The sequence below is a fragment of the Rhinolophus sinicus genome, linkage group LG01, assembly GCF_036562045.2.
Source record: "Rhinolophus sinicus isolate RSC01 linkage group LG01, ASM3656204v1, whole genome shotgun sequence".
Lineage (NCBI taxonomy): Eukaryota > Metazoa > Chordata > Mammalia > Chiroptera > Rhinolophidae > Rhinolophus > Rhinolophus sinicus.
Window position 1 is genome coordinate 58,195,952 of NC_133751.1, and position 24,473 is coordinate 58,220,424.

General features: G+C 46.3%; 2 protein-coding genes across 2 annotated transcripts in view; both read left to right on the forward strand.

Moving 5' to 3' along the window:
* Positions 1-9,601: 9,601 nt before the first annotated feature.
* On the forward strand, positions 9,602-19,378 carry ZDHHC19 (zDHHC palmitoyltransferase 19). Its single transcript, XM_019723680.2, has 8 exons — positions 9,602-9,873; positions 10,217-10,338; positions 10,877-11,016; positions 11,795-11,967; positions 12,347-12,452; positions 17,995-18,080; positions 18,427-18,631; positions 19,192-19,378. The coding sequence occupies exons 1-8, from the start codon at positions 9,749-9,751 to the stop codon at positions 19,297-19,299; spliced, it is 1,065 nt and encodes a 354-aa protein (XP_019579239.2). The 5' UTR covers positions 9,602-9,748; the 3' UTR covers positions 19,300-19,378.
* TFRC (transferrin receptor) overlaps positions 12,329-24,473 on the forward strand; it is a 100,947-nt gene continuing 88,802 nt past the window's right edge. Inside the window, exon 1 of the mRNA XM_074330131.1 lies at positions 12,329-12,452. The gene's annotated coding sequence lies outside the window, so the exon portion shown is untranslated. The remainder of the gene's footprint in view (positions 12,453-24,473) is intronic.

Consider the following 24,473-nt stretch of genomic DNA (forward strand, 5'->3'; position numbering starts at 1 on the left):
GTAGCAAGAAAAGACCAGCTGCACTAGCCAATCGGATTCTTGTTCATTTTTGACGTCTAGATGTCACTGACTTCTAGAGCCAAGAAAAATGAATCATTCTTCATTGGGGGGTTTAATTTCCCCCACAAAATTGTATGATAACATGATAGGATACCTGTAACTTCAATTTGGGCTCGTGGTGTTAAGGGTCATTTTTGAAAGATCAAAATATTTAAAACACACACACACACACACACACACACACACACACACACACACATGAATTTCATCAATTTTGCCCAGGGCTCTGCAATCATTGATATCTAAAAAAGTTTCTTATTGAGATAAAATTCACATAACATAGACTTCATCGTTTTAGTCATTTTAAAGTATATTATTCAGTGGTTTTTAGTATACTCATAATATTGTGTAATTACCACCATTAATCTAATTGCAGAATATTTCCATCATCCCCAAAAGAAACCTCATATTTCCCAATTCCTCCTTCCTCACATCCCCTGGCAACCATTAATTTGCTTTCTGCTCTATGGACTTGCCTACTCTGGACATTTCATCTAAATGGAATCATACTATGTGTGGCCTTTAGTGTCTGCTTCTTTCACTTAACATAATGTTTTAAAGTTTTATCATTGTTGTAGCTGTATCAGTATTTCATTTCTCTCATGACTGAATAATATTCTGTCATATGGATATACCATGTTTTGTTTTATCCATTCATCAGTGAATGGATGTTTGGGTCGTTTCCATTTTTTGGCTATTATGGATAATGTTGCCACTTTGCTGAACTCATTTATTAGCTCTGTCTGTGCGTGTTATTTAAGGTTTTCTATATATTAGTTGGTGCAAAAGTAATTGCAGTTTCAAAGGTTAAAAATAATTGCAAAAACCACAATTACTTTTGCACCAACCGTGAGCTAAAAGATTATGTCATCTGCAACTAGAGATAGTTTTACCTCTTCCTTTCCAGTGTGGATATTTTATTTATTTTTCCTTAAAGTATTTTTTTTTTAATTTTTCAATTACAGTTGATATACAATATTATATTAGTTTCAGGTGTATAGCATACTGGTTAGACCTTTATATAACTTACGAGGTGATCTTCCCAATAAGTTTAGTACCCACCTGGCACTATACATAGTTATTACAATATCATTGACTACATTCCCTATGCTGTATTTTATATCCCTGGGACTATTTTGTAACTGCCAATTTATATTTCTTAATCCCTTCACCTTTTTCATCCAGCCCCCCAGCCCCCTCTTACTTTTGTTCTTGCCTAATTGCTCTGGCTAAAACTTCCAGTAAAATGTTCAATAGAATTGGCAAAAGCAAGCATACTAGAGTTGTTCCTGGTCTTACAAGGAAAGTTTTTAGTCTTTCACTAGTAAGTATGAAGTTAGCTATGGGCTTTTTATAAATGCCCTTTATCAGGTTGAGAAAGTTCCCTTCTATTCCTAGTCGGTGGGATGTTTTAAACATTTAAGGGTGTTAGATTTTGCCAAATGCTTTTTCTGCATTGATATAAGCATATTGTATTTTTTTGTTCACTTATTAATGTGATGTAATACACTGATTGATTTTTGTATGTTGACCCACTCTTGTACTCCTGAGAGCAATCTCACTCAGTTGTGATGCATATAATGCTTCTAATATGCTGCTAGGTTCAGTCTGTTAGTATTTTGTTGAGGATTTTTGCATCTATATTCATAAAGGATATTGTTCTGCAGTTTTTTTCTTGTGATGTCTTTGTCTGGCATTGGTATCAGGGTGATATTGACCTCATAGTGTTACTGTTCTACAGTTCTACAAAGTCAAGAGGCAAGGTTGGTGGAAAGAAAAGCAGGTTTATTCAGAAGGCCGGCATTCTGAGGGAGGACAGTGGACTGCTGCCCAAAGGCCATCTCCTTGGTCCTAGACCGGTCAGAAGGTTTTATAGGTACACAAGGAGAAGCAGAACAAAGGAAAGGGGGAGTCAGTCAGGCAGGTCTGAAGGCTGATGTCGTGCCCCAGGTTCTGGTCTGTTTGGGGTTTTTTTTGTTTTTGTTTTTAGTTTCAGGTGTACAATACAATGCAATAGACGTTTCACCCCTCACAAAGTGATAACCCCCCTCCCCCAATCTATTGCCCTTCTGGCACCATATAAATCTATTACAATGCCATTGATTTTATTCCCTATGCTGTACTCCATGTCCTATGACTATATATATTAAATTATAGTTGACATACAATATTATTCAGCTTCAGCTTCAGGTGTACAGTGCAGTGGTCAGGCATCTACACCGTCCATGAAGTGGTCTCCCTAATAAGACAAGTGTCTATTGGATACACTACAAAATCTTTACATGATTGTATTCCCCAAACTGTCTTTCATATCCCCATGGCAATATTGTAGTTGCCAATTTGTGTTTTCTTATCCTCTCCTCTTCTCCCTCATCCCCACACCCCTCCCATCTAGCAACCATCAGTTTTTCCTCTATATCTCTGAGACTATTTCTGTTTACTTTGCTCATTTATTCTGTTCTTTAGATTCCACAATATAAGTGAGATCATATGGTATTTGTCTTTCTCCAACTGACTTATTTCACTTAGCATAATGTTCTCTAGGTCCATCCATGTCATTGTAAATGGTAAGATTTCATTCTTCTTTATAGCTGAGTAATACTCCATTGTATAAATGTACCACAGTTTCTTAATCCAGTCATCTAGCGATGGGCATTTCAGTTGTTTCCAAGTCTTGGCTATTGTGAATAGAGCTACAATAAACATAGGGGTGCATATATTTTTTCAAATCAGCATCTTGGATTTCTCTGGATAGATATCTAAGAGTGGAATTGCTGTGTCATAAGGTAGTTCCATTTCCAGTTTTTTGAGATGCCTCCATACTGATTTCCATAGTGGCTGCACCAATCTGCAATCCAGAGTCTGGTCTGTTGTAAGATAATGTTATCTCCGGACTGGGCCACTGCAGCCTGGGGCTTTATGCTTCACCAGTAAAAACTGCAAGGGAGTTGCAAAATGGATTCTGGTGTTGGTTGCCTGAAGATTAAGGGTTTACTTTTTTTGGTTAGTGCTCTACTAATTAACTAGATTACCAAAGAATGTGCAGCCTTGAGAAAGGGAACAAAGCAGAGTTCTTAAATCAATCAGTGAAGGGAAAAACAAAGAGACAACAGCTGAGTATCAGGGTGGATCAAACTGCAAACTAGTTAAGTCTAACTTCGTAATTGATTCCTTGAGTTTCACCCTTACAAGAGAATGAATTAGGAAGTATTCTTTTTTTTTTTTTTTTGTCTCTTCTATTTCTTGGAAGAGTTTGAGAAGGGTTGGTGTTCATTCTTTAATGATTGGTAAAATTTACCAATGAGGCCTTAGGCCATTCTTTTTTGAAGAGCCCACCATGTTGTCAAACTTGTTGATTTTTCCTTCCTCAATTTTCACCTGTTTTAGACTTTTGGGGTGATTTAAAAGGTACTTTAATATAGCATATATCAATATCATAAAATTCTGTGAAATTTTAAATTTCACTTTGCAATAAATTGTCATTGTACCTGCTCTTGACATTGTTTTACATTGCAGTTGAGATGGGAAAGGAAGATGCTAGTATACAATGAAAGGCGATCTTTGAATAGGGCCTCATTTCTTATTTATTAGTGTTATTTCTTATTTTTGTGTTATGATGTTTTTGTTTACTATGTAACATCATAAATTTAGGGATTCAGATGATGAGAAACAAGAATGCAAAAAACCCCTGAATTCGAAAACTACAAAAGTTGAACTACATGCTGCTAAATTCAATAAGTTAATGAAACAAAAAGTCCACAAACAGACTATAGAAATTAGCATGCAGGATGATTATTGGGGAATCATTTTAGGATCAACACAGTGGAAAGGAAGGGAAGGAAATGGGACTGAGCACAGGGAGCAATCTGTAGCAAAGGCCTCAGCTAACCCGAAGGTCACAGTGGGATGGGATGGCCCTTCAGAATTGTCTTGCATTGGGGCAAAGTGGCTGGGCCTTTACACCCTTACGTTGGCCACTCCTTAGATGCAAGCTGCCCCTGGGACCTTGGGTAAGCAGCTTTCTTTAGGAGAGGCAATCCCCCAAGCTAAGTCTGTTTCCAACAGCTAGGGGCATAAGTTCTTCATTTTTGGAGGGGGGTCTGAGAGGTACCTCACAGTGCCACTCACAGACCTTAATATATATGAAAAATTTAGTGTCTGTTGTTAGAGGGAAAAGAAAGCTTACTCGATAAATGACGCTGGAACAAGTGATTATGATGATGTGGGAAAAATACATGATTAGACCCTTACCTTCTATCTTAGCCCACATTAACTTCTGATAGATTAAAGAGTTAAATGAAAAAGAAAACAAGAGGCCCCGGAGAGGAGCATGTCCGCCAGTCGAGCCAAGAAAGTGAAGAAGGCCATCAAATCGTGCCCCGAGTGTGACCAACAGGTTCCTGTTGCATGTAAATCTTGTCCCTGTGGTTATGTATTTATTAATAGGAAATTTCTACAAATAAACCACTCAGAGAAATCATCATCTTTTACAGACATGAACAATACCATATCTTTGAAAGATTTGCAAATACCTTTTTTTTTATGAATTTCAACTAGGACAGAGTGCAGCCATGGCAAGTAGAAACATCACTTCTGTCTTTGAAGAAGTCTCCATTAGTGAAAGGACTATCGCTGGTGGTTTGACAAATTTCGTTCTGGGGACCTAAGTCTGAAAAATGAGCCTCGAGGGAGGCCCAGATCTGTTTTAAATGAAGATCGATTGAGAGCCATGGTGGAAACTAACCCCCAAAAAGCAATTCGAAGCCTTGTGGCAGACTTCAAAGTTTCTGCTACAACAATTTCTCGACACCTGGCAGCAATAGGAAAGGTGAAAAAATTCGACAGGTGGGTTAACACCAGTTGATGGATGATGATAAACTGAGATGGTTAGAGAGATGCTCATCCCTTACGGTTTGAAAGAGCAGAGAGACTTGTTTTGGAGAGCATTACGAGTTTTTTCGAAAAACAAAATTAAAAGTGAGCTGGACAATGGTTGGATGTTGATGAAGTTCCCAAACAGGTGTTAAAGCCATCGTTGCAACCAAAAATGGTTTTGTAACTGTATGTGGTATGCGAAAAGGGTATTTCATTACTGCTTTTTAACCCAGACTGCTTTTACTGTTTTAAAACTAACAATAGCATTTTATTGTCAAGAAGTTGAAATTATGTATTAAAAACTGATCGAAAAGTAAAAGAAAACAAGAAATAATTAAGTATTTATCAGAAGGAGAGGGAAAGCCTTAGAAGTAAAGTAAGATGATGTGAAGGAAATGATCAATAGATTTGATTACATAAAAACAACAAAAACTTTACATTAAAAATTTTACACAAAATTAAAAGGCAAACAACAAACTGAAACATATTTGCAATAAACACAGCCCAAAATTTTAATATAAAAGAGCTCCTGCAAATCAGAAAGAAAAACCCAACATTTCCTTCAAAAGCACAAATGGATGTGGAGAAATTGGAACCCTTGTGCATTGTTGGGGGAATGTAAAATGGTGCAGTGGCTCTGGAAAACAGTATGGCAGTTCCTCAGAAAATTAAACATAGGATTATTGTATAATCCTGAAATTTCACCTCTGGATATATACCCAAAATAATTGAAACCAGAAACCTGAATATATACTTGTGCATCTATGTTCATAGTAGCATTACTCACTTTCTCCAAAGGTGGAAACAACCTAAGTGTCTATCAACAGATGAATGGATAAACAAAATGTGGCGTATACATACAATGAAATATTATTCAGCCTTAAAAAGGAAGGAAATTGATACATGTTACAACATACCAATTTCCAGGACAGCTAAAGGCCAAGGGTGAAACTTAAGGACATTATGCCAAATGCCAGACACAAAAGGACAGCTATTGTGTCATCCCACTTACATGAATAATTAAATTCATAGAGTCAAAAAGTAAAACAGTGGGGCCGGCCCGGTGGCTCAGGCGGTTAGAGCTCCGTGCTCCTGACTCCGAAGGCTGCCGGTTCGATTCCCACATGGGCCAGTGGGCTCTCAACCACAAGGTTGCCAGTTCAATTCCTCAAGTCCCGCAAGGGATGGTGGGCAGCGCCCCCTGCAACTAAAATTGAACACGGCACCTTGAGCTGAGCTGCCGCTGAGCTCCAGGATGGCTCAGTTGGTTGGAGCCTGTCCTCTCAACCACATGGTTGCCGGTTCGACTCCCGCAAGGGATGGTGGGCTGCGCCCCCTGCAACTAGAAAAAACGGCAACTGGACCTGGAGCTGAGCTGCGCCCTCCACAACTAAGACTGAAAGAACAACAACTTGAAGCTGAACAGAACCCCCCACAACTAAGATTGAAAGGACAACAATTTGACCATTGTTCCCCAATAAAAGTCCTGTTCCCCTTCCCCAATAAAAATCTTTAAAAAAAAAAGTAAAACAGTGGTTACCAGGGGCTGAGGGGAAGAGGGAATGAGGAGTTAGTGTTTAAGGGGTATAGAGATTCTGTGTGGAGCAACAAAGTTCTGAAGGGAGATGATGCTGATGGCTGCACAACAATGGAAAGGTACTTAACATCGTTGAACTGTACACTTGAAAGTGGTTTAAACAGTGAAATTTATGTTACCTGTATTTACCACAATTTAAAAAAGAAAAATGCCCCAACACTTCCACACTGAAATGTGAGAAAAAAGAAAGAAAGGAAGGAAGAAAGGGAGGGAGGGAAGGAGGGAGAGAGGGAGGGAGGGAAAAAGGAGGGAGGGAGGGAGGGAGGGAGGGAGGGAGGGAGGGAGGAAGGATGGAAGAAAGGAAGGAAGAAAGAAAGAAATGGGAGCAAACAAAAGATGTAAATAGACAATTTACAAAATAACTACAAGAAAATGATCTATAGGTTCATAAAATATTGAATCTTACAAGTAATTTAAGGAGCTATAAATGAAAAGATCAAAATATCTACACAAAATATCATTTGTCACCTACACAATTAGAGAAATTATTTAATGCTAATATTTAATTGTAGTGTTAGTATTATAACATGGGTATGCTCATAGTGGGCGTATAAACATATACACGCCTTCTGGAAAGCATCTTGCAAATTATGCAAAAGCTGTTTTAAATAGTCACATTCACTGACCCCAAATCTAACCATTAGGAATCTATTCTAAGGAGATAAATGGTAATACAGGCATCTGGATAATGACAGAAGATACCACTGGAACAAAGTTTGTGAAGTGAGGGAGAACACTCTGCAAATATTTGTAGCAGAGAATTCCAGGGAAAGAGAGCAGCAAGTGCCAGGAACCCAGGACTGGAACACACCGGGTGTGTTTGATAACAGCAAGGAGGCCAGTGTGTCTGGCTGGTGTGGAGCGAAGATTAACCTGAGGAGAAAATGTGTTAATGGACAGTGAAAACATTGACAAATCTGTTCTGTAAAGTGCATGCCACAGTGCTGCCAATTGCCATGAGTGTTTTAAATCAAGGAACAAAATACTCTTAGAAGCCAATTGGTTAACAGTCTCTGTGTTGGGCCTTGCACTTGAATTCCAGCGTGCTTTTACCCACTCTGCAAGAGTATCCAATTTACTGAAAAATGTATTCATATTGATAACCCTTTACCTATACCAAATCTAGATGAAATCCTCTTTTTTATTTATAAGCTTACCCCACAACATGGGCCCAATAAGTAGGGCACCTCTTATAATACCATTGAGCACATGAAGAAAATATGGAGCATGTGAATTATTTCTGTTTTGAACATCCATCAAACCTTGAGAGTGCCATGTCATGGTTTACGAGGTGGGGGAGCAAGGCTTTGATTTACCCAGCCGTCGAAAAGACACGAGGTCAATTTTATTCTTCTGAATTTGGGGCCCAGTATCAGAAAATAGCAGCATCAAAAAAAGCTGTTGCTACATAAGAACAAAGGTGCCTGAGAATTATAAATGGTTAGAGTGTTGGCTGTATTGTTAATCGAACTAACAATCCTTTACATGGCATAACAGAAGGTAATGTAACACACAGCATTTTCAGTTTTATTTGAGAAGTGAGGATTCTCCTTATCATTCTATTAATTTGCTTATCATTGTCCATGGTCACAAAATTTCCAAAAACAGCAAAAAAGCTTATAAGTGAATAGACGCCATTAATATTACTTATTTAGATTAGGAGAGATAATAACCCTCTACTGTTTGGTAGAATAGGCAGAAAGCAAAGAACTTTTTACTGTATCATGTTGAAAACAGTGTTATTCAAAGATCATTTCTCTTCCAAGCTACCAATGCTTTCCTATTATACACATATCTTTAAAATATTACTTTAAGTATATTTTTACATGTAGGTATTTTAAATGTGCATGCATATATAGTTATAGTAAATGATGACAAATGAAAATACCTAAAGCTTTAAACTTTAGTATTAAAATATAATCTTATTAAGTATATTGTAAGATAAAATTCTAAATACATTGATTTTGAACCACTTAGTTTGAATATCATGAAGGAAAAATATGTTTCTATAGACAAAATAATGTAAGTAACAATAATTGTGTGTTGATGAGGGATTTTTGCTGGTTTTAATCAAATTAATTTGCCCAAAATGTTCTAGTTCATTTTGTCCAATTCAAAGAATCTTGGAATTACAAATTTTATCCATATTGAAGAACGATACATTCTCCGTTAAATTTAAAGTGACATTCAAAATGGCCATTACACTCCCACACATAGGAACTCTGACAATATGTGCGGTTGCTGCATCTCAGCAGACGCCCCTGTCGGTTGGTGGTAGCAGTTCTGAGGCTACTTGGTGGCGCCTGGGTCACAGGCCTGTGTGCTAGTTGCAAGAAAGGCTTCGAATGTGAGTGTCTGGCATATTCAGCTCCAACTGGGATGGGGACCGGTCCTTTGCCCTTCATCAAGACTCACAGTGAGGGGAATCCTCCAAACACAGAGGGGTTCAGATGCTCAGTGGCTATAACAAATGACAAGAGTCAGCTGCAGGCAACAGAAAAACCAGTTATTTTTCTCACATAATAAGCAACCAGACGGAGGCAGTTCAAGGCTGGGGCAGAGACTCAACAATGTCATTCTGTCTGTGTAGCATGTTGACTTATTGCCTAATGGGTCCAATGTGGCACCCTCAGCCAGCACATCTAGGTTCAAGACAGGAAGAGAGGGCCAACTGCATCCTTTCCCCCTTTTATCAGGAAGGCAAACGCTTTTCTAGAAACCCTCAACAGACACCCACTTATATCTCAGTGACCGGAATTGTCATGAAGCCAACTCTGTAAACAAGGGAAGCTGGAAAATTATTTAGCTGCCCTTCTCCCAAAGTGGAATTCTGTAATAACAAAAAGGAAAAAATGGAGACAGAGCGAGCAATGAGCATGGCTTCAATTAGCACAGAGCCTGAAAGGGTCTTTAGAATCACCCACGTCCTCCCCATGAGTTTCTCTAATCTCATGTGGTCTGGAAGTTAACCTCCTCCCAGGGGCAGGAGCTCTCAGTCCCCAGCACGAGTGGGAGTGGGGCAGGTTTGCAGACAGTTCTGCTGCAGAGTCCCTGTTTCCCATTCTCCTCAGCCTCTGTGATGTCACACTGGGACTTCTTTCCTTCCACCCTTAGCTGTGGCTTCTGAGGCCGCTGTGGCCATGGGGCTCCTGAAGTCAGCAGGGGGAAGGAAACCTGGTGGCTCTGATCTTCTCTGGGGGCTCAGGAGGTTCAGCCATGCCGCTCTTGAAGGAGCCCCATCCCCCCCCTCAGGCCCCACGTCCCTGGATCCTCCCAAGTCTGTTTGCTGCCTTCAATGTCATGCTGTTGGTGGTTTTCAGTGGACTCTTTTTTGCATTCCCGTGAGTCTACCACATGAGCTGGCAGGTTTCTTACAGAAAGAAAAAGGAAAACAGATAGTGGTAGTGTGAATGCAGGGGAAGTTCAGAAGAGGGGTCAGAGAAGGAAGATATTCTAAGCAGAGGAAACTGAATGTGCAAAGACAGAGATGTATAGAGTACTTGGTGCATTTGGGAGCTGCAGGAGGCTGGGAATAGTGGGAGACATTTGGTGGAGCCTCTAGAGATCTGCCAATAGCGTGGATGTTTAGAGCAAACTTTAAGGTCTGTGGGTTCTGAAAGTGGACGGGGTCCTGAGGAGCTTCTGGCCACCCCAGATCAGGGCTGAGGCCTGCTCTGCTCTCAGTTGCAGGTGGCTGGCCCAGAATGGGGAATGGGCCTTTTCCATCGTCACAGGTCTCCTCTTTGTGCTCACCTTCTTCAGTCTCGTTTCACTCAACTTCTCAGACCCTGGCATTCTGCATCAAGGTAGATCTGGGTCCCCTGGGTGAATGAGGTGGCACCCTAAGGGCTCTTGCCTACACGGATGATTCCTGAAGTACCCCTCCCATCTCTTCTCCTGGGGCCTCAGGACCTCTTCACCCCATGTCCTCATTTGCTTGGACCCTGCTCCTAGCGCTTCATTTTCCAAGCCAATGATGTGGCAAAACACATCCAGTTGCCTTAGAGGAGTGGGAAGGGACAGGTGGGGGAGAGAAGCCAGCTCTTCACAACCACTCAGTTCTTTCTCTCTTTCTCACTGCACAAACTCCTTAAAGCCTCCATCATGATTCCAAAGACCTGAGTTCTCATAGAACTCCTCTTGAGGAAACTCACCTTCCCTTTGACTGCCAGCCTCTCCAAGCTTTATCAGCTTGCTCAGCGAGGACCAAGGATTCCCCTGCCCACCTTCTCCCCACCCTTCCCGGAGCCCAGTGATACTGTGAGGTCCCCCCTGCCCTCAAGCCACCAGCAACACACTGATGGAAGAGCCTCGTGGCGCTGCCCAATCTTCTTCCCGTGCCAGGCTCCAAAGAACAGGGTCCCATGATGGTACATGTAGTGTGGGTGAACCACAGAGCCTTCCGCCTGCAGTGGTGCCAGAAGTGTTGCTTCCACCGCCCACCCCGGACCTACCACTGCCCCTGGTGCAACATTTGTGTGGAGGTGAGTGTCCCTCTCCCCTGCCTATCTTCCCACTCCCCCTCCCCACCCAGCACTGGCCGGGACCAGGAGGCCCACTAACATGGGGGCCACTGGTGGGCATGAAACCACTTCTGGAACTGCTAAAGGCCTAGGGTGGCAGTAACTCCCAGCCACTCTTGGTCACTCATGCAGGTCACTGCCTCTGTGCCTACACCTGTCCTGGGAGGCTGGCCCTTGCCTGCACAGGTGCTGATACAAACAAGGGCATCCACATCTATGCTGGGCTTGGTCAGGCCAGGAGGAAGAAAGGCAACCCATCCTACGCCCAGGCTCACCGACACTAGATACCCAAGGCCCTCAGGATGGCTGCAACTCTGGCCTGGGAGCTTTGCCTGTCTCCTCTGGGTGCCTGCTGGGCTCTGAGTGCTTGTCTCTCTCGCTTGCACTGCCTGCAGAGGTCTACAAATGTGCTGTCTTATGTGGTCCTTACCATGCTGGAATGCTGGCTGGGCAAGGGTGTTATTATTCTCATCGGCTGGATGAGAAAACATATGCCCAGAGATACTCTCTGTCCTGTCCAAAGTTACACCAGGATGTGTCCCACAGAAGACCAGATAGGCCTTGTCCCTAAAGGCCTCTTGACAGGCGACCTTGTGAGCCACAGAGCCCTAACTAGCAGTGCTCTAACCACCGAAAAGCTAACGTTAGGGACTTTGTGGCTCAGGTAAGGCCTTAGATTTAGAGGCGACTGAGCCTTGGCCAGAGGTCGGGTCCTGGAGGTCTGGCCCCTCTCCACCAGGATTTTGATCATCACTGCAAGTGGGTCAATAACTGCATCGGTCACCGCAACTTCCGCTTGTTTATGCTGCTCGTCCTATCCCTGTGCCTCTACTCGGGTGCCGTGCTGGTCACCTGCCTGATCTTCCTGCTGCGCACGACCCACCTGCCCTTCTCCATAGACAGGGTCGTCGCGTATCCTCCAGGCCCACGTGGGGAGCAGTGGGGAGGACCCAGACAGCCCAGGGCCGGGTCTCGGTAGCCGAGCTAATGGTGGGCGGGGCTGTTTGGGAGGATCAACCTGGGACTAGGTGAGGGTGGGTGGGGACAGGGAGATGGGCAGGGCTAGGAGGAACCGCGAAGAGGTGAGAAATCTAGCAGGGTCATGGTTAGGGGGTGTTAAAGGTGTCACGGGGGCTTAGACAGCAGGGTGGGGTGAGGTTTATGCGGGGCTGGAGCGAGGGGAGCGAATGGACGGGGCTGGGTGTGGGCAGGGCTGTTTGGGGCGGAGTCGGGATGAGGGGTGGGGCTAGGAAGCGCGGTTCCTCGGGGCTGCTCCTTAGCTGGTGTGCAGCATCCTGGTGGCTGTACCTGCTGCTGGCTTCTTGCTGCCGCTCTTCCTGCTGCTGCTGATCCAGGCCAAGTCGGTGAGCGCGGCCGAGCGCTCCTACGAGGGCAAGGTACGCGGGGCCAGAGCGGGGCGCCATTATACCAGGCTGTGGGTGGTTATGATGCGCCTCGGGTACCTCGGCACTTTCCGCCCTTTCTCCGCCACTCCGGTCCTTGGTGGCCTGAACTCCCTCGAAGGTGCCTCATTAGCCCTTCCAGACCCAGATTCAGCTCAAATTTCGTCTCCTCCTGAACCTCGGTGGTCACTCCACCTCCTGGGTGCACTGTATCGAGGGCCTACTGTTTGCTGGGCCACGTGTGCATTATTTTGAGTGATGGGCGTAGAAGTGAGTAACGCTACATCCTGCGCTTGTGTTGGTAAAGAACCTGAAATCAGAATAATACCAGCCAGACACACGTGAACATTCTCAGGGGCCTGTCCTACGTTGAGCAGCACAGACGCAGAGAGGGAATTGAGAGTTCAGGGAGGACAGCAGTACAGAGTAGGATTTGCCACGTAGTGGTTTTGGATAGACAGAAGACAGGGGAGGGCTTGCAGATGAGGGGCCAGCTTGCAAAAAGACAAGGGAGCCAAGATTTAGAACAGTTTTATCACTCCAAAATAATTCCCTCATGGCTTATTGCAGTCGGTTCCTTTCTTGGCCTAGAGCTTCTGGCACCCACTGATCTGTTTCCTATCCCTATAGTTTTTCCTTTTCCCGAGTCTCATATAAATGGAATCATAGCTTTTTGAGTCTAGCTTTTTTCACCTAGCACAACGAATTTGAGATTTGTCTATGTTGTTGCCCATATCAGTAGTTTCTTTCTTTTAGTGCTGTATAGTGTTCCATCATATGGGTGTAACACAGCTTGTTTACCTGTTTGCTAATTGAAGGGTATTTGGGCTGTTTCCAGTTTTTGGTGATTATAAATAAAGCAGCTATAAACATTGGTGTACGGGCATATGAATATAAGTTTTCATTTCTTTTGGGGTAAATATTTAGGATTGGCATTGCAGGGTCATATGGTAACTGTATACAGAGGGTGCCAAAAAAATGTATACACATTTTAAAGAAGGAAAACTATATTAAAATTGTAGTACTCAATATATACTAATAACAAAAAATTAATCCAAGTCATGTTTGATTTCTGCAATTACAAGAGGTGCTCAAAGCAGTTACCATCAGCGTCCAGACACTTCTGATTACAGCGAAATACTGCTTGAGCAACGTTGACTAAAGTGTGCACTTGTATACATTTTTTTGGCATCCCCGATATTTAACTTTGTAAGAAACTGCCAAACTGTCTTCCAAAATGGCTGTACCATTTTGCATTCCCAAAGCAACGTATGAGAATTTCAGTTGTTTTGCATCCTCACTAACACATGGCATTGTCAGTTTTTTTTTTAATTTTATTCAGTCTAATAAATGTATAGCAGTATCTTATTGTGGTTTTAATTTACATTTTCCTAATGATTAATGATGTTGAGCATCTTTTCATGCTCTTATTTACTATCTGTATATCTTTGATTAAATATCTGTTTCAGCCTTTTGCCCATTTAAAAAAAATGGGTTGTTTTCTTATTGAATTTTAAAAGTTCTTTATATACTCTAGATTCAGATATGTGTTTTGCAAATATTTTCTCCAGTCTATGGCTTGTCATCTCATTTTCTTAACAGTGTCTTCCAAAGATCAGAAGTTTTAAATTTTGATGAAGTACATGGTCTGTTTTTTTTTCTTTTATAAATCATGGTTTTGGTGTTGTAATTAAGAAATCTTTGCCTAAACCAAGGTCACATAGATTGTTTTATATGTTTTTTTCCTAGAAGTTTTATAGTTTTAGATTTTATAGTTAGGCCTACAATTCATTTTGGGTTAAATTTTGTGTTGAAAGGTATGGATCAAGCTTTATTTTTTTGCATATAGGTTTTCCCAGCATCATTTGTTGAAAACACTATTCTTCCATTAAGTTGTCTTTGCACATTTGTCAAAAATTAATTGACTAGGTAGGTGTGGATGTATTTTTGGGTTCTCTATGCTTTTGCCAATGCCAAGTTCTTGGTTAGTAGCTTTATATTAAGTTTTAGAATCACACAATGTGAGTTCTTCAATTTTGTTCTTTTTCAAAGTTCTTTTGACTATCCTAGTTTGTTTGATTTTTTCATATAAATTTTAGAATCAGCTTGTCAATTTTTATAAAAAAAGTTTGCTGAGATTTTCATTTGGATGACGTTGCACCTATAGATCAATTTGGAAAGTTGATATTTTAACAATATTGAGTTTTTGAATTCATGAACATGGTATACTTCTCCATTCATTTTGGTCTTCATTGATTTCTTTTATTAGTGATTTTTGGTTCTCGGCAAATAGATCTTGCATATGTTGTGTTAGATTTTTTCTAAGTGTTTTACATTTTTCTGTGCTATTATAAGTTTTAAAAATAATTTCATTTCCATTTGTTTATTATTACAGTCATGCATCCCTTAACTATGGGAATACATATGAGAAATGCATCATTTGGCAAGTTTGTTGTTGTGTAATCATTATAGAATGCACTTACACAAACCTAGACGGTGTAGACCTCTACATACCTAGGTATAGCTTATTGCTCCTAGACTACAGACCTATATAGCATGTTACTGAACAGTGTAGGTAATTGTAATCTATTGCACTGTGATGTTACAATGACTATGATGTCACTAGGTGATAGGAATTTTTCAGCTTCATGGTAGTCTAATGGGCCCACCATGATATATGCTGTTTTCTATTGACTAAACTGTAGTTATGCAGCACATGACTGATAAGAAAATACAATGGGTTTTCTTATATTGGTCTTGGATCTTGCAATTCTGCTAGACTCACGTATTAGTTCTAATAGCTTTTTTTGTCGATTCTACATAGAAAATCATATTACCTGTGAACAAGGACAGTTTCATTTCTTCCTTCCCAACATGTATGGCTTTCTTTTTCTTTTCTTACTGCACTGTCTTGAACCTCCAATACAACGCTGAGGAGAAGTGGTAAAAGTGAACATCCTTGCCACGGGATTCCTTCAGCAGGACAATGACTTGACTAAAGGCTACTTTAGGAAGACTGTTGTGGGCCACCTCGGTGAGGGAGGGGCTGGAGGCATTGGACAGCTGATAGGACAGCAGCCCTCTTTGCCCACCATCTCCCATCCTTCCAGTCGCCACTCAGTCACTCTACTCCACCCAGCTGTGTCTCTCAGCCCTTACTCATCAGCCCCCTGTGGTCTACATGTCTTCTGTCTCAAGCCTCAGTCCATCATTTCAGCGTCTCTTGGGCAGCATTCTCCCTTGCCACAGCCTGTGGTTTTTCTAACCCCAGGTCAGGTCACAGGCCTGCCCTCTCTCCACTGTTCAGAATGAGGCCCTCCATATCCAGGATCTCCAACCTAAGAAACTTTAATGTGGTCTGCCCTCTGTGATTCACCAGGCAAGGCTTTTTCCCATTATCTGCAGACCCCTTTTCAGGTACCTGCATCCTACCTCTATCCCCGGACTACAACTTCTCCTGGGGCCACTGCTTGGTGGTTGATAGCAAGGGCTGTGGTGCCAGACCACGTAAACTCAAATCACAGTTCCACAACATACCAGCAGGGAGATCTTCGGTGTGTCATTTAGTCACTTGGTACTTCAGTTTCCCCATCTGTAAAGAAGGGGGCAGCATGGGTTAATATGCATAAGCCACATAGAGCAGTGGCTAGAGAATTAAGTGCTGTATATGCTGTTATTATTGTTATCACTCCTGCCCATCACCATTTATACATATTCATGTCTCTCTCATCTTAAAAGCAAAGTAAAACCCTCCCTCAACAGCATAGGCCTCCACTCTCCCCTCCATCTCTGCCATATTTCCTGAAAGAGTGGGGTGTGCTCACTAGTGCCATTCTTCACCTTCCTTGGCCCACTTCGGCCTGGCCTCTGTCCTGGCTGTCACACTGACATTGTACTCTCCAAGTGGCCAAAGCCGGTGGGCAGCCCTCAGACTAATCTTGCCCGACTGCACACAGCAGCTCCCAAAACGGAATGCGCCTGCAGTGGCTCTTTGCCAGCCTCTCTGGCCCAGCTTGCTCTGCTTCCTGGGCTGCTGCTCAGCCTGCACCTTGCAGGCCTGGCCTGCGGCCTGCTCTGCCAGCAGCCCAGTGCCTGGGACATTGTTAAAGACCCTCAATATTTATGAGTAAATGAGTGAACGTACAAACAAAGGAATCCATAATGCTTTGAGAGACAAGGAAAGAGAGAGAAGCCTGATGCCTAGTCCCGGGGAGACGGGGATCGAGCTAAGGAGGGAGTTGGGCAGCAGATGGGATGAGAAAATGCCCACTTTGGTTTTGGTCCTGTGGTCTGTAAGGGTGGAACATGGGATTAGAGCAGGGACCCAGATCTGGAGCCAGTGAGAGAGGACAGTCTGGAAAGTTCAGAGCTGTCAGATTCCATTCACGTCTGAGAGGGTCCCATGTTGGGGGAGAGAGGAAGTCACCCTGCTTTATGAATTGATTAAATAGTTATCCTTCCTTTAAGCATTGAAGCATTGACATTTTTCTATATTTTAGGTACATCTAATAAATCAACATTTATTTCTCTAAAATTCTGAGTATAGATTTGATTAAATGCTTCAAACGATTGAATTAAAATTGAGAATATAACATCAGTTTTCCTTACATGCTCTAAACACCTTTAAGTAGGCAGAACTCAAAATATCACAAAGGTTAGTGTTGCTTTTTGGCAACAATAGGACATTCTGGAACTGTCTTGACTTTTCTTCCCCCAGGTGTCAGCTTCCCTACATGGAATCCTGGTTTCTTTTGGTGGCGAATAGTATTGAAGATAAAAGTCTTAGTAACAGTGGCAGGGGTGGCAGGGGAGCTGGTGGTGCTACTGGGCTACACTTTTGGTCGCAACCAACATTTTGTAGCTAAGGCTGTTGAAGTCTGAGTGAGACTCAGCCAGCACTAGAGAAGAGGAGGGAGCTCACGAAGGGGGCGAGGTCCGTGGGTGGAGGGAGAGGGGAAGGGAGGAGGAGAACCTGGTAAGAAGTGCCCAGGGTAGGGCTTGACCTTTGGGCTTGACCTTGACTGCATTGGGTGCTTCAGCCCAGATGTTCCAGGGCCATGTGATTTGGTTAGGGAAATATGATTGGGCCCCATACAACTGCCTTTCCAGATGGTGAAATTCAGTGAAGTACAAGTTTAGAGAAAAATGAGAGATGGGAAATTATTGAAGTGGCAGGAGCAGGGGGGGTGTGTGTGTGTGTGTGTGTAACTGTCTTTGAAGCAGTTTGGCATCAAAAGGAAGATCTGAACACTGTCGGGAAGGACGTAGCAGGAGGCTGTGTAGGGCCAAAGGAGACAGAAATGGGGAGGATACTACAAAAGTGGGTACAAGGTGATGGGAAGGATTCCTGAGAAGGCAGGAGAGGTGGGTGCAGTGCCAGGGTTGCCCGGAGAGAGCCACTCAGAAGTGAGTTGGGGGAGGCCTCAGCTCAGCCCTGGGCTGTGCTGGGCTAACGGACTCGGGGAAGTAGGGCCAGTGGGGGTGCCCTGCCCAGTGCTGCTGGCCCTGAGTTCTTCCCACCCTCACCCCCCTCCAGTGCCGATACCTGCAGGGATACAACCCCTTCGACCATGGTTGTGCCAGCAACTGGTATTTAACAATTTGTGCACCGCTGGGACCCAAGTGAGTTGGCAAACCAGAGGTCTGAGCAGTGGCCCCTGGGGCTGGTGGGGCGTGGTGAAGATGGGTCATCTCCCCTGGCCTCTTAGTACAGCTCCCAGACCCTTACACTCACTGTTCTCATTCCTCTGGAGTTTCCTCCGGGATATTGTGGAAGCCTTGGGAGCCTCTGTGAATTCTTGTCCCAGGAAATGGGGTAGAGGCACACTGCAGTCTGGGTGAGACTGGCTGCAGCTCCCTGCAGGGCCAAGCCCAGGGACATGTGCTTCCCAAGCTGAGGAGGCATGGTGACCAGGCCGGGGTGGGGGTGGGGGGCTGTACCCCTTGCATCTGACTCATTGCTCCCCAGGTACCTGGCCGAAGCTGTCTGGCTGCAGAGAATGGTGGAGCCTGAGTGGGTGCCCATGCAGGACCTGCACTTGCCGATGTGCCCCTCCTCGCTCAGCCCCCCAGCCCTCCCTAGGCCTGGGTCTGCCTACCACCCCCAGCCTCTGGCTCGCTACAAACCAGGAAAGGGGCCTCCAGGGAGTGGTGAGGCTGCAGCTCTCCAGGAGGTGAAGTGTGTGTGTGTGTGTGTGTGTGTGTGTGTGTGTGTGTGTGTTGGGAGAGGGGCATCTGCGAATTGAAGAGGTGTTGGGGGAAGCCTCTCCCCCATGTTGACTGTCCTTGAAATGGAGCACTCAGAGCTCCAGGGAGGGGGATTCTGGGCCTGAGGAGTGTTGGAAGTGGATTCACAGACCTCCAGAATACACAGGGCTCCCCGGAGACAGGAAGGGAAAAGACCACACCACTCACTCCCTGGTTAGCCTTGGGCCAGTGACGTATACTTTCTGGGCCTCAGTTTCCTTGGTTATAATGACTAAGACTAGTCCAGTGGTTTGTCATTTTGGGGGGTAGATTCCTTTATTTGAAGGCAATTTTTACTCTGGAGCATATGGAGGTAAAGCCTTAGGGATGAAGTAGTGATGTAGTGACAGTCTGTGGTGCCAGCCCGCTCTCTTCACTCTGCCTGGGGGCAGTGGTGGCTTGGAGAGTTTTGTGCCTCCCAGCAGGTGAGCCCTGAGCTGTGGGGTGGGGGCTTGGGAAGAGCCCGACACCCCGACATGGTATTCAGCTCCATGCAGGCCCAGTGTTGCCAGTGCTGCGGGAGGCCCACGGACGAGGCTCACCCCTTCACACCCCGCGATGCCAGGAACGCCTGCACCCGAACCTCACCTCCTGAGCCCCGTCCTTACCCAAACCTCTGGCGGAAGTGCCGAGACCCCCCTAAAGCCCATTAAACACCCTTTGCCTACCTCCTACGATTGCCGTGCTGCGCATGTCTTTCCAGGGTGTGAGGGAGCGTGGGGATGGGGGTGACCTAAGGGGTTGGCACAACCCTGGGAGGGAGATGGATCCAACACTAACTAGCTCTGCGACCTTCGAGTAGACTCTCAATGTTTCCCTCATCATTAAAATGGGGCAACTGTAAGAACCACAGTGGCTGCGCTGGCCACCTCCCTCCCAGGGCGAGAGATAATGAAAGAGAAAACCCACCACTGTCGTGGATGTCAAGCTCCGGGAAAGATTCTTCCCCGCCCTGCCGCACCCTTGTCTGGCTGCAGGGGGCGCCCATTGCCTGGGAATTCATCAAGCCTGGCCTGGTCCCGCCCCACGGCACTGCCGCCTCCTGGGCGGGTTAGGGAAGGCCCTCAGTCTGGAAGTGGGCCCTCCCGCTGCCTCATCCCTGGGAGGTGGAGGCTGGGGGTCTCCTCCATCACAGTCCAGCCCTGCATCGTTCCTGCTAGTGGGTCTCACCCTAGTCCCTTCCTCGTTGGGGAGTCAGGGCCTGTCCCTGGGGTGGGTCCCAGACCCTGTGAGTCTACAGGCCCCCTGAGGGGTGGGGGGAAGGGTGCACATCAAACTGTGGCTCCTCTAGGGGCCAGTGTGTGACCTTGAGAATGGAAATAATGGCACCTTTCTGGAAGGGTATCAGAGGATGAAGTGAGGTGGTTCATGCAAAACACCTGGTATACAGTCGGCAAACAATGAATGCAGTGGTGTGATTATAATTATTTTCTCCACGCAGCCAACAGACCACTGAGTCTTTCTCCAAAGACCACCTTCTCAGAATTTCCTGGGTCCCCAGATCACCCACTCGGAATCGCGGGGTGTCGAGGGAGGTAGGAATATGAATCAGAATTTGTATGGAGTGCTCCATGTGACCCTGCCACCCTGAAGTTTCAGTACTGATATCTTAGGAAGTGAGGATGGGCACCAACCACTGCTTCCTGCCACCCTTGTGTCCAGGTGCAATCAGGGTGTGGTGAAGGAGAGGTCTTCAGATGAACATCCCAGAGGCCTGTGGAGGTGTGTGTCTAAGTGGGCACACAGGTGCTTGTGCGTTAGGGGCAGGAGCTTATGCTCCAGGGGTGCCAGCCCAGCCTGGGGAGGTGCGTGACCTACATTGTACGACATGGCTCCAGTTCTCATAGGCTGAGTTCTCCATGAGGCTGCACTTCCGTCTTCCTCCCATTCCAACCGGCTGTGGCAGCCGCCGGCACTTCCTGGTCCAGCCTCGGCCTCACCTGTTGCTGTGGCTCTGGCTCTCTGAGCTCCTGACTAGGCTTGCTCGGCCCCAGGGACTCCAGCTCTTTCTCATTCCCTTTGCCCTGGTCCCAAGTGTCTCTGCAAGTCCCAGGCCCTCTTGGTGCTCATTTCGTTCCTTAGCTCTCATCCCTGCTTTACTCAGCATTGCCCTTGAGTTCTAGGGAGAGGTGAAGTGTACTCCCTGGCATACAAAGAGGGAGCACAGTTTGGGCCTTGCTGTAAATGGCTGAAGTGGCCACATTTAAACTTCCTAGGGCCCACATTTACAAGTAAAGCTGAAGCTGCCTGGTAGTCTCGGAAGCCCGCCATACATGGTCGCATGGCAAGGGGAGGAGGGCCTGAGGCCTTTACAGCCCCCAAGCCCAGGTGTGTATGTGGCACATGAGTCTGTGTGAGTCTCCTGCTTGTTGTGTTCAGGGGCCACAGCTCAGCCCAGGCTGCCTGGCACTGAGGAGAGGTGGCGAGAACGGGGCACCCAACAGGACTCGCAGGCCTACTCCCAAGTGGGAGTCCTTGGGGTGGCCTGGGCCTGGGCCAGAGTGGAAGAGGATCCAGGAACCTGGGCCAAGGCCTGGATGGGGAGCTATTCATGGAACTGGCTGCGTGCAGGAGTGGCACCTGCCTGGAGCCCCAGATCCTCTGGGAGCTGAGAAGGCCCGGCCCAGGGTCTGGGGAAGCCTCGGCTTGCCCTGCCCTGCTGCCCTGCCTGGTTCAGAGCTGGGTGGCAGGTCATCAGGACTGCACTTAGTGATGTTAAAAAAAAAATTCAACAGTAAATCTGAAGATCTAATTGGCTTTATTAAATGATTCCTGAATTAAGCAGCATCCCGTCTGGCAACTTAAAGGGCACTCTGAGCGGTTGTATAAAATGAAAGGTTTTCGTAGGAAGAAGGATAGGGCAAGGGAGCTATTAGCAAAAGAAAATAAAGAATTATTTGGGGGCCAGGATATCTTTTTAGGGGGAAGAAAATGGGAAGGGATTTTATCACTCAGGTTGCCTTTTCTTTCTCTGGGGGATAGAGAGGGCCTACATGGTAGATTATTGATGCTTGTCTAGAAAATTCCAGACTCGTTAAGATTATATTTCTGGGAGAGGTTGAAACTGCAATTAGATCAGGTATTAATCTAGGTTTGGTATCATGGGCTTTTAGCATGAGTGATGCCATTTTGAGCCTATGGTTTTCTCTTTAATACCAAGTCCCTGCCTCCAGCTATACAGGGGACTCCCAGTGTCAGCCAAGACTTTCCAAGTCCTAAACCAAGTGTGCGTCACCTCCCCTGACAGCCTGGGCCTCGGTTTCCAGGTTTCCGCACGGGGCAAGGACATAACTTTCCTCAGATTCTCAAAGGAGGCCATGACCCCTCCTTCTCTGGGATGCAGATCTGGCGACTCTCTAGTCTCTACCAGCATGAGATTTTTAGGATTTCTTTAGGAAAGTCACTTGGAGCAGACTCCTCTCCTCCTTGAGGGGTAAGTGGGACCTAGCTCACACCTGTTTTTGACACTACCCCCGACACCTTCTCTCCTAAGCATTGCCCTCCCCCCTCCAGAGATTCTTTCCTATCGTGCTGGCAGCCGCAGTTGAGCTGCACCTACTTTTGTTTTCTGCCTCCTCCCCATTTCTGCTGAACTTGCCCTTGATTCTCAGACATGCCCCTCGCAGGCCTTGGCCCCTGATAAGAGGAGGGGTGTTATCAGGGCCTAGTGTTGGGGCCTGCTCTGCACACACCATGAAGCCATGCCATCCTGCCTTCCCCTGGGCCAGAGCCAAGGAATGACCCACACCCTGCAGGGTCACCACGTGACCATGTATCTGGACCTCCTCTGAGAGGCCCCTAACCCTCTCCTGGAAACTGATGGAGGCAGTTGAACGCTGGGATGGGGAGCCAGGAAGCACCTACCCCCTCATCACGGTCAGAGCATGTAGGGAAGAGACTGGGCTGGGAAGAAGGTGTCACTCAGCTCTTGGCCTCAGATTCCTCAGCTATAAACAGGATGATTGCGGCTACCTCACAAGTAGTCACAGCATCCTAACTTTTTAGAGCTAGCAGGGTCTCAGGGGTCCCCTCATCCAGCTGGCCCTCCACTCCCAATTTCTCACATGAGAATCAGAGGGGGAAGGGATTGCCTAGGATGACATGGTGTCCAAAGCAGGTGGCGCTCTCCCTGTTTCCCAGGCTGCCTCTCCCATTCCTGTTCCAGGAATCAGTCCAGAGGGGGAAGGACCTGGGCAGTAGCGACAGGGCCCCAGCCTCCGGCCCCCAGGCCCCAGAGCCAGACTGTGCCTTTCAGGACAAGGCCTGGGGAGCTGATAAGCAGGCCAGGCTTAACTCTGTCTCCAGCCCTGTGCTGAGAGTGATAATGACGCCCTGTGCCTCCCGCTCAGCCCTGCCCTGCCCTGCCCTGCCTGGCTCGCCCCTCCCAAGGGGCCCTGCACGGCAGGGACAGATGGGGGTTGCAGCAACATCTTGGGTTGGGGGGGAGGCCAGAATCCTAACACCTCAGGGGCACAGGCCCCTCGCTGGCTGACTCTGCTGGGCACCTGGGCAGTGCCTGGCACCACGTGGTGCTCTGACAGTGCCCACGTCCTCCTCTGTAGTTCCTGTGTGTGGAGTGTGACTGAAGGTTTGCCAGTCCCCGTACTGGGTAACAAAACCTTTATTGAGCCCTGCCTGGGCCAGGGCCTGTGCTAAGTGCTTCGTAGGATCGCCTTACTCCTCCTAAGAACCGTCTGGAGTTGTTATTCTTGTTTTGGAGATGAGAAACCAGCACTGAGCAAGCAATCCACTGCTCCAAGGTCACACTGCTTCTCCGTGGCAGAGCCAGCACTCCTTTGGCCTTCGCCATCACACTGTGTTTCACAGGCAGCAATAGTCTGTTTCAGTTTAGAGCATGGCTAAGCCATGTGCTCTGGAGCCAGCCTGCCTGGTGTTCCCCCTGTAAGTGGGATAATTGCGTCTTACACTGCCTTTTTGAGGATTCATTATGCGGGGCATGTAAAGAGCTTGGTACGCACACTGACACATGGCAGGTGTCAGTCAATGGTACAATAGGATCCAAGTGATGCCCGAGTCAGGACTTTGTGATCTGCTGGGTTCTTCTGGATGCCGGGCACATGGCAGCAGCAGCCCGCTCCTGTCCAGTTTGGTGCGGGTTCCATAGTGGCTGGGCAGCAAAGGTGAAGGGAGCTGCTTCTTAAGGGAGGTTTGTGGTGGTGTTTTACAGAAAATCAACCAAGTTGGTGTCTCCAGGCCAAAGGGAAATGGAGGCGTGGACTCAGAGTCTTCAAGGGAGCCGCAAGGTGACCCACCCAGTGGCTCTGCCCTCCCACATGGGCGAGGGAGTTCCTATTAAGAAAGCATCTTGTTGCTTCTGTTTTGTGGCAGCGCAGTGTCCTAGGCTGAAGGAAGTCCAAAGCTATTGTGTTCTGAGCCTTGCGTCTAGGCCACGACGACAGCCACTGCCCGCTGCCCGTCGCCTCTGCACGTCCCAGTCTGTCTCTCCCTGCCTGTCTTTGCCTCACCTCTTCTCACCTTTCCACTCTGTCTCCTTTCTCTCCCTTGTTCCTCCTCTTCCTCTTTTTATAGCCTTCTGCCCTGTCTGACTCTCACTCTGCCTCTCTCCCCCTCTCCCCGCAACCTTTCCTGGACTGACTACAGCTTCCAGGAACACAAAGTAAGCTGTCTGACAATTTTCAAGTATTAACTTTCACTGTGATTCCTGGAAGCCCCTGGGCCTGGGTATGGAAACCTGCAGAGGTCTGGGCCAGGCCTGCACAGGGCGCCTTTGTCTCAGACCTAGACTTC